This window comes from Bos mutus, chromosome 4 (genome assembly GCF_027580195.1).
Source record: "Bos mutus isolate GX-2022 chromosome 4, NWIPB_WYAK_1.1, whole genome shotgun sequence".
In the NCBI taxonomy this organism is placed as follows: domain Eukaryota; kingdom Metazoa; phylum Chordata; class Mammalia; order Artiodactyla; family Bovidae; genus Bos; species Bos mutus.
Genome location: NC_091620.1, coordinates 18,933,136 through 18,941,505, shown reverse-complemented (window position 1 = coordinate 18,941,505; position 8,370 = coordinate 18,933,136). Strand labels below are relative to the sequence as shown.

At 42.0% G+C, this 8,370-nt stretch overlaps 1 protein-coding gene and 1 non-coding gene across 2 annotated transcripts; one reads left to right on the top strand and one right to left on the bottom strand.

Annotated features, from left to right (window-relative positions):
• Nucleotides 1-913: 913 nt before the first annotated feature.
• On the top strand, nucleotides 914-2,825 carry TAS2R3 (taste 2 receptor member 3). Its single transcript, XM_005901066.2, has one exon. The coding sequence runs from the start codon at nucleotides 914-916 to the stop codon at nucleotides 1,862-1,864; it is 951 nt and encodes a 316-aa protein (XP_005901128.2). The 3' UTR covers nucleotides 1,865-2,825.
• A 5,146-nt stretch (nucleotides 2,826-7,971) lies between these two features.
• TRNAV-CAC (transfer RNA valine (anticodon CAC)) lies at nucleotides 7,972-8,044 on the bottom strand. Its single transcript has one exon. It is a non-coding gene; the product is annotated as a tRNA-Val (tRNA).
• Nucleotides 8,045-8,370: the final 326 nt, after the last annotated feature.

The window sequence follows — 8,370 nt, the reverse complement described above, 5'->3', positions numbered from 1 at the left end:
ATGATATTCAACAAAGTCATTTGAGAAATTGAATTCTGGTCACCAGCTAATGAGATATACATGGAAGCACACTGTCCTGGGAAATTTGTAAGGCACTGTTTTGGTTCACAGAGAGTGTCTATATGTTTTTTTGGTTAGCCTGAATTATTGCTGACATGTCAATACAGTGGTCAGGCGCTCTGAAAAAATCCATCCTTTGAGCAGCTTTTACGATACTTCATTATTGTTATCATTTAAACATTCAGGTACTGAAGAATTTCCGATGTCGTGACTCCCTAGAGATGAGCTTGTAGCCCCTTCATGTGAAGCATACTCTAAGAAAACAAGGAAAGAGGCACTAAGAGGCACTCCATTTAATTCTGATCCAGGACCATTGACTCTGAATTTTTCCTGTTTTATGAATGTAAACCTCCCTCCAGGATGATTGTGATAGTGCCATATGGTGAAATTCTGATATTTCCCCCTTTTGTATGTGTCCCTGAGTCGTTCCTCCTGAGTGATTCTGTGTGACCCTTCTGGTGACCCACCTTTCCACTCTGGGTTTGCATTCCACTTTCCACTCAGAGCCCTACCACCTTTGAAATGGAGCCCAAATCCTCCATCTTCTTTGTGACTCATCTCTTTCTTCTCTGTGTGACACTGGACACTACTCTATTTGCATTTTGGCAAAGAGCTTCCGAGTTTAGATCGTAGATGGGATGTGACAAACCAAGTCATCCTCTAAAGAGGACAGACTAACCTGAAAGAGCCAGGAGAAGGTTTGCTGTGTTGTGTCTACAACAGACCAAACTGGGCAGAGATAAGAGACAGGTACAGAGAAGCAGCAGGTAGAGGTGATTAACAGGAATTTCAAATCAGCAAGAGAATGTTTCTCAATGGAAAGAACAAAGATCAGGTCTGCTGAACAGCAAACATGTTGAGACTCAGCAATATGGGGTTTCTGGTTCTGACCACCATTCAGTTCATCCTGGGAATGCTGGGGAATGGTTTCATAGGGTGGGTCAATGGCAGCAGCTGGTTCAAGAGCAAGAGGATCTCTTTGCATGACTTCGTTATCACTAACCTGGCTGTCTCCAGGATTGTTTTGCTGTGGATTCTCTTGATCGATGGTATTTTACTGGTGTTCTCTCCCAAACTACATGATGAAGGGATAATCATGCAAATTATTGATGTTTTCTGGACATTTACAAACCATCTGAACATTTGGCTTACCACCTGTCTCAGTGTCTTCTACTGCCTGAAAGTGGCCAGTTTCTCCCATCCTATGTTCCTGTGGCTCAAATGGAGAGTTTCCAGGGTGGTTGTATGGATGCTGTTGAGTACCCTGCTGTTATCGTGTTGCAGTGCCATCTCTCTGATCCGGGAATTTAAGATCTATTCTGTTCTTGGTGGAATTGATAGAACCGGGAATATGACTGAACTTTTTACAAAGAAAGAAAAAGAATATAAACTGATCCATGTTCTTGGGACTCTGTGGGACCTCCCTCCCCTAGTCATATCGCTAATCTCCTACTTTCTGCTTATCCTCTCCCTGGGGAGGCATATGCGGCAGATGCATCAAGACTGTGCCAGCTCCAGAGATCTCAGTACCGAGGCCCACAGGAGGGCCATCAGAGTCATCCTCTCCTTCCTCTTTCTCTTCCTACTCTACTATCTTTCCTTTTATGTTTTAACATCCAGTTATTTCTTACCAGCAACTAAGATGATTGCAAAGATTGGAGAAGTAATTGCAGTGTTATATCTTGCTGGCCACTCCTATGTTCTCATTCTGGGAAATAGTAAGCTGAAGCAGATGTTTGTGGCGATGCTCCGGTGTGAGCCTGGTTGTCTGAAGCCTGGATCCAAGGGATCTGTTTATCCATAGAGCATCGTGGGGTGTGGGAGGGAGCCTAGGAGTCCTTAGACCTAGGAGTCCTTAGCCAGGATCACAGGGCTCTTCCTCACCCTCCTGTGGCACCAATTCTGTAACTACTGCTTCATCCTGTTCCCCTCGGGGACGCTTCTCATGGCCTCTCCTTTTATGGTTGCTTTGAAGAGGCTGAAATAGTCTTTGGAATATGTAGACAAGGAGTTTTATTTTAATAAGTATCAACTCAACATAATGAGCTGATTACTAGCTTTTAAGTTCAAGTTTATACTGACAGTGATGTAGTGAACTAGAGGGGAGAGAGCAAAAAAGCACTATAGTCCCACAGGCTTGTGTTTGAATTCTGCTTCAGTCCATTTTCCAAGACTTTTTTTTGGCCTTAGGGGAGTTACTTTAATTACCTGTTTGACTCTGTCTTTCCCCATTTAAAAATGCAGACTATGATAATGACTTCACAGGGTTTTAGAGATTCAGAAGACTGTGTGCTGTCATTTCAGCACAGCATATTGTGTCAGGATTATATCAGAATTAGGGGAGAAGGGGGCAGTTGGATAGCATCACTGACTCAATGGACATGAGTTTGAGAAAACTCAGGGAGATAGTGATGGACAGAGAAGCCTGGCGTGCTGCAGTCCGTGGGGTCACAAATAGTCAGACATGACTGAGCAACTGACCAGGAAGGAAATCTGCAGGCGGTGAAGCTGTTACTGTAACAGTGAAGTGTGCCGCTGCAGTGGTCACCACAGGAGACCTGCTTCCACAAATCCATTATGTACTGACAACCAGAGAAATGCAAGTCAAGACCCTTGGATACTAGGTTCCAATCCAGTCTGCTGGTTAAGTCATTTTACTCTAATTTCAATAGTCCTTTGCTTTCCTTTATCATTTTGCTGAAGCAAATTTTCAAGTAATTTTTAATTTTTTAGATTGGTCAAAATATCCAAGATGCGTATCTGTTTTTAAAATGTCAGAGTTTTATGTGAAATAAGTGGTTTTTCTAAATGTAATCACTTTTATTTTAATAAAATTATGGAGACTTTGATTTCCTTCCTGTCACTGAGCAGTGCTGACAAGTCAGTGAGAATATTATTCCTTGAGATCTCAAACTTGTAAACATATTTAGGACACATGGCAACTCTAAATCTGGATTTCTTTCACTAATGGAGCTCTCAGGTATAAAGTTTTGTGGCTAAAAACATAGACCAGATGGCCTGAGCTCAAATCCTGACTCAGACCTTAACAAACTGAGTGACTTTGGGGATGTTTCTTAACCTCTCTCTATTTCACTTTCCTCATATAGTCAAAGGTATGGTTTTTCCAGAAGTCATGTACAGATGTGAGAGTTGGACTGTAAAGAAGAATGAGCGCTGAAGAATTGATGCTTTTGAACTGTGAACTGTGGTGCTGGAGAAGACTCTTGAGACTCCCTTGGACTGCAAGGAGATCAAACCAGTCAATCCTGAAGGAAATCAACCCTGAATATTCATTGGAAGGACTAATGCTGAAGCTGAAGCTGAAGCTTCAGTACGTTGACCACCTGATTCGAAGAGCTGACTCATTGGAAAAGATCCTGATGCTGGGAAATACTGAGGGCAGGAAGAGAAGGGGGTGACAGGATGAGATGTTTGAATGGCATCACCAACTCAATGGATGAGTCTGAGCAAACTCAGAAAGATAGTGAAGAACAGGGAAGCCTGGCATGTTGCAGTCCCTGGGGTCATAAAGAGTTGGATGTAACTTAGCAACTGAACAACAACAATTTGTAAAATAGAAATAGTATTTTCTTGATAGATTGTTGAAAGCAATGAGTGAATCAACACATGAAAACTAGAGTCCCACATGGAGTAAATCAGTAAATACTGCTATTATTATTTTTGTTCTTGTTTTGTGAAAGAGGTTACATTCTGACATAGCATGAAGAATTAACACATCTCTTAGCACTTTGACATATGTAGCCCAAAGTGAGTTTTCAGGTTCTGATTTATACATTCATTTTCAAAATTATAGAAATAAAATGTCTTTTGGTCTGTATTGTTTGCTTTCAAATTGATATTTGCCTCTTGGAGGTGCTAGGAAAATTCCTAATTCTGACATCAAGTTCTCTTTCAAAAAGATATCTATTGAAACTTAAAATGATAATTTTTTTCTTAATAAAAATTTAATTTGGAGGAAGAAGGAATTTTCCAAGAGGGTGTAGACACACAGAGAGAAACAAATGGGAAAAAAAGCTAAAAATATATAGAGAAAAATCATCAGTGGAAATAATGATTTAATATTCATTCATAATTCACTAACATAGAAGGATTCTAAAAGGAGAACTTCTGTAATTAAAAAATCTGTGCTTCTTTTCAGCACAGGGAAGTTTAACTGTGGAAAAACTGCGGTCTCAACTGATATGTGCTTTGTTCACCTTGAACCCTACTCTTGGATTTATCCTCTCCGACTCTTGAACACTTGTTCTTACTTCTGGTCATTTTGACAGCTTCTCCACCTAGCCCTGACTTTCTGGTTCCTTAGCCTTTACCGGAATTCTTAATCCTGCCTTCTGCCTTGGGTGTGGGAATTTTCTTCTCTTTTAATTGAACATAGCATTTTATTAGAGATTTTGGCTTGGCTGTTATTTGTTTCTTGGTGCCTTTGGCTAGTTCCTGGATGTTTCCTCCTCCTTTTTCTACTGAGGTTTCATTAAATCCTACCCCAATCTAATAGATTCAGTTGGGTGGGTCCAGTAAACTTGCTCAGGCTACCACTAACATTCATTCCACTGGAGCCTGGAGTATGGATGGAAAATGTGGAATTCCCCAGTAAGGAGTCTGTTGTCGTAGTCCAGTTGGCTGAGTGCAGAGTTTCGCTCCATGAGAGCAAATGAAATCAGACTCATAGGTGTGGCATTCCCAACCCCTCCCCTGTTTCCTCTTTCAGAGAAATCTGGAGGTGACTCCTGGGAAAGCTCAGACTTTGTTATGTGACTGCAACAATATATTGGCTGCCCTTAATCAAAGACTGGGGTGGGAGTAGGGATGTGGGTCTGAGTAGTGGGTGATTTGCTGAGGAATGGAATCTTACTTGTGGCTAGAGGCACACTGAAGGGAAGTTTAGCTCTTTTGGAGAGGATTTGGTCTTCTGAAACCACCAGGGGAAATACTTAATCTGCCTTCTCCTGACTGAGTCCAAGGCCATAGGGGAGAATTACCTAATACCTCACTCCCATTTTTGAGAAACCCTGAAAGTGGCCATCTGGTTTGTTTTGTTTTCCTTAAATTAGCTTTAGTTGCTAAATCCCTTAAGATTCTTATATCTGGCCATTTCAGGCACAAAGGACCAGAGCATACCTTTTCCCCACTGTGACCAGGTTCTTAGGGTCAAAGTATGAGAATGAGAATTGTCCTTGCATTTGGAGTCCAGTTACAGGCTAGAGCTTGTTCCTGAGGCCATGTGTCTCCACCAAGCGCATCTGTTCTTTGGTGTATGGTGGAGGGGCCTTTAACACATGAATCCACAGTAAGTTATGACAGTACCTCATGAAACATTCCACCAGAGCCCCCTATATACCCTGTGTCTCATGGAACTACTTCTCATTTTTGATACTCTCTGACCTCTCTGGCTTATCTTGATTCTACTTCATTCTTTCATACTACAGACACTTATTTAACACTCTGCACCAGTGTACTAGATCATTCATTATTCTCAGAAGCATTGCATGTAGTGGGCAATAAAGATGCAGAAATGAGTATTCCATCTCTCCATCACTGAAACAGATGCTTCAGGTATGATGAAGGGATCCTGTGTTTATCAGAGGGTTCTGGCCCAGGTGATCTCTAGCTCTCTCTTTCTGACAGCTATTAAAATGTACTGTTACAATATTGTAAAGTAATTAGCCTCCAATTAAAATAAATAAATTAAAAAAATATAAAATGTACTGCTCACTTCTCTTGCCCTGGGGAGCAAAGTTGACTGAGGGCTCCAGCTCCTGAGGCCACACTTCCTGCAGACTGCTCCCAGCCAGTGATGGAGACCGGAGTACTAAGGTAGGTCTGCTCCACTGAGACATGAGACTCTTCCAACAGGCAGTTTTGACCCAAGGACTCTCCATCAGCTTGGTTGACCCCTTTTTGGAACTGTGCTGCAGTCTATAGCTCTTCTTAGCCAATTCTTTCTTCTCCCTCCCTTTTTATAGGTATCAGACCTACATTGCTATCTGAATATTCACCTTCCTTTGCTTCCTGCCACCTAAAATCTCTTGCATGTCTAATCCTATTTCTGCCTGTGTTTCTTGTGTAAAAGATATGTGTTGTGTTTTTTTCAAGTGAACTAGAATTTTGAAAATCATCCCAGATTCTTCCTTTTCCTTCAGTTTTGATATTCATTTGGTCACTAAATCTGGTTGTACTCTAAAAATTTTTCTTTCAAATGCCCCACTAGTCTCTATTCACACACCCACGATGGTGTGATCACTCACGAGAGCCATCCTGGAATGTGAAGTCAAGTGGGCCTTAGAAAGCATCATTATGAACAAAGCTAGTAGAGATGATGGAATTCCAGTTGAGCTTTTTCAAATCCTGAAAGATAATGCTGTGAAAGTGCTGCACTCAATATGCCAGCAAATTTGGAAAACTCAGCAGTGCCCACAGGACTGGAAAAGGTCAGTTTTCATTCCAATCCCAAAGAAAGGCAATGCCAAAGAATGCTCAAACTATTGTACAATTGCACTCATCTCACATGCTAGTAAAGTAATGCTCAAAATTCTCCAAGCCAGGCTTCAGCAACACATGAACTGTGAACTTCCAGATGTCCAAGCTGGTTTTAGAAAAGGCAGAGGAACCAGAGGTCAAATTGCCAACATCCGCTGGATCATGGAAAAAGCAAGAGAGTTCCAGAAAAACATCTATTTCTGCTTTATTGACTATGCCAAAGCCTTTGACTGTGTGGATCACAATAAAGTGTGGAAAATTCTGAAAGAGATGGGAATACAAGACCACCTGACCTGCCTCTTGAGAAAGCTGTATGTAGGTCAGGAAGCAACAGTTAGAACTGGACATGGAACAACAGACTGGTTCCAAATAGGAAAAGAAGTACATTAAGGCTGTATATTGTCACTCTGCTTATTTAACTTATATGCAGAGTACATCATGAGAAAAGCTGGGCTGGAAGAAGCACAAGCTGGAATCAAGATTGCCAGGAGAAATATCAATAACCTCAGATACGCAGGTGACACCACCCTTATGGCAGAAAGTGAAGAGGAACCAAAAAGCCTCTTGATGAAAGTGAGAGGACAGTGAAAAAGTTGGCTTAAAGCTCAACATTCAGAAAACGAAGATCATGGCATCTGGTCCCATCACTTCATGGGAAATAGATGGGGAAACAGTGGAAACAGTGTCAGACTTTATTTTTCTGGGCTCCAAAATCACGGCACATGGTGATTGCAGCCATGAAATTAAAAGAGGCTTACTCCTTGGAAGGAAAGTTATGACCAACCTAGATAGCATATTGAAAAGCAGAGACATTACTTTGCCAACAAAGGTCCGTCTAGTCAAGGCTATGGTTTTTCCAGTGGTCATGTATGGATGTGAGAGTTGGACTGTGAAGAAAGCTGAGCACAGAAGAAGTGATACTTTTGAACTGTGGTGTTGGAGAAGACTCTTGAGAGTCCCTTGGACTGCAAGGACATCCAACCAGTCCATTCTGAAGGAGGTCAGCCCTGGGATTTCTTTGGAAGGAGTGATGCTAAAGCTGAACCTCCAGTACTTTGGCCATCTCATGCAAAGATTTGACTCATTGGAAAAGACTCTGATGCTGGGAGGGATTGGGGGCAGGAGGAGAAGGGGACGACAGAGGATGAGATGGCTGGATGGCATCACCTACTCGATGGACATGAGTCTGAGTGAACTCCGGGAGTTGGTGATGGACAGGGAAGCCTGAAGTGCTGCGATTCATGGGGTTGCAAAGAGTTGGGAACGACTGAGCGACTGAACTGAACTGAGTCTCTATTTGTACTCATTTCATTCCTTAAGAGTGACTGCAGCAGGTTTTATTTATTTATTTACCTTAATATCTGTTTGTTTATGTAGTGTCACTGGGTCCTAGTTACAGTGTGTGGGATCTAGTTCCCTGACCAGGTATCAAACCTGGGCCCTCTGCATTGTGAGCTCAGCGTCTTAGCCACTGGACCACCAGGGAAGCCCCTGAAGCATGATTTAACTAGTTTCCTTTTCTGATTCCATCCCCTTCCAGCAACGCATTTCCACATTACTGGGTTGTGGGCTTCATGCAGTGAACGTACAATCATGGTGCTCTTCTCTTAAAATCCTGCAGTGACTCTCCATTGCTCACCCCAGTCTTTTGCTTGGATAACCCCTTTGCGTCTTCAGTAGTTAATTTATATGTCTCCTTAAGGATGCCTTTTGTGAATCCTCAAAGCTGTGTTAAAGGCCCCTGTGGGACACTCCCAGTGTACCCTTTGTTTTTCCTTGTTATAGCACCTAATACATGATCTAATTGTCTAT

What these genes read in the sequence shown, in the direction of transcription:
- TAS2R3 (XM_005901066.2), top strand. Translation starts at nt 914, where the DNA reads ATGTTGAGACTCAGCAATATGGGGTTTCTGGTTCTGACCACCATTCAG.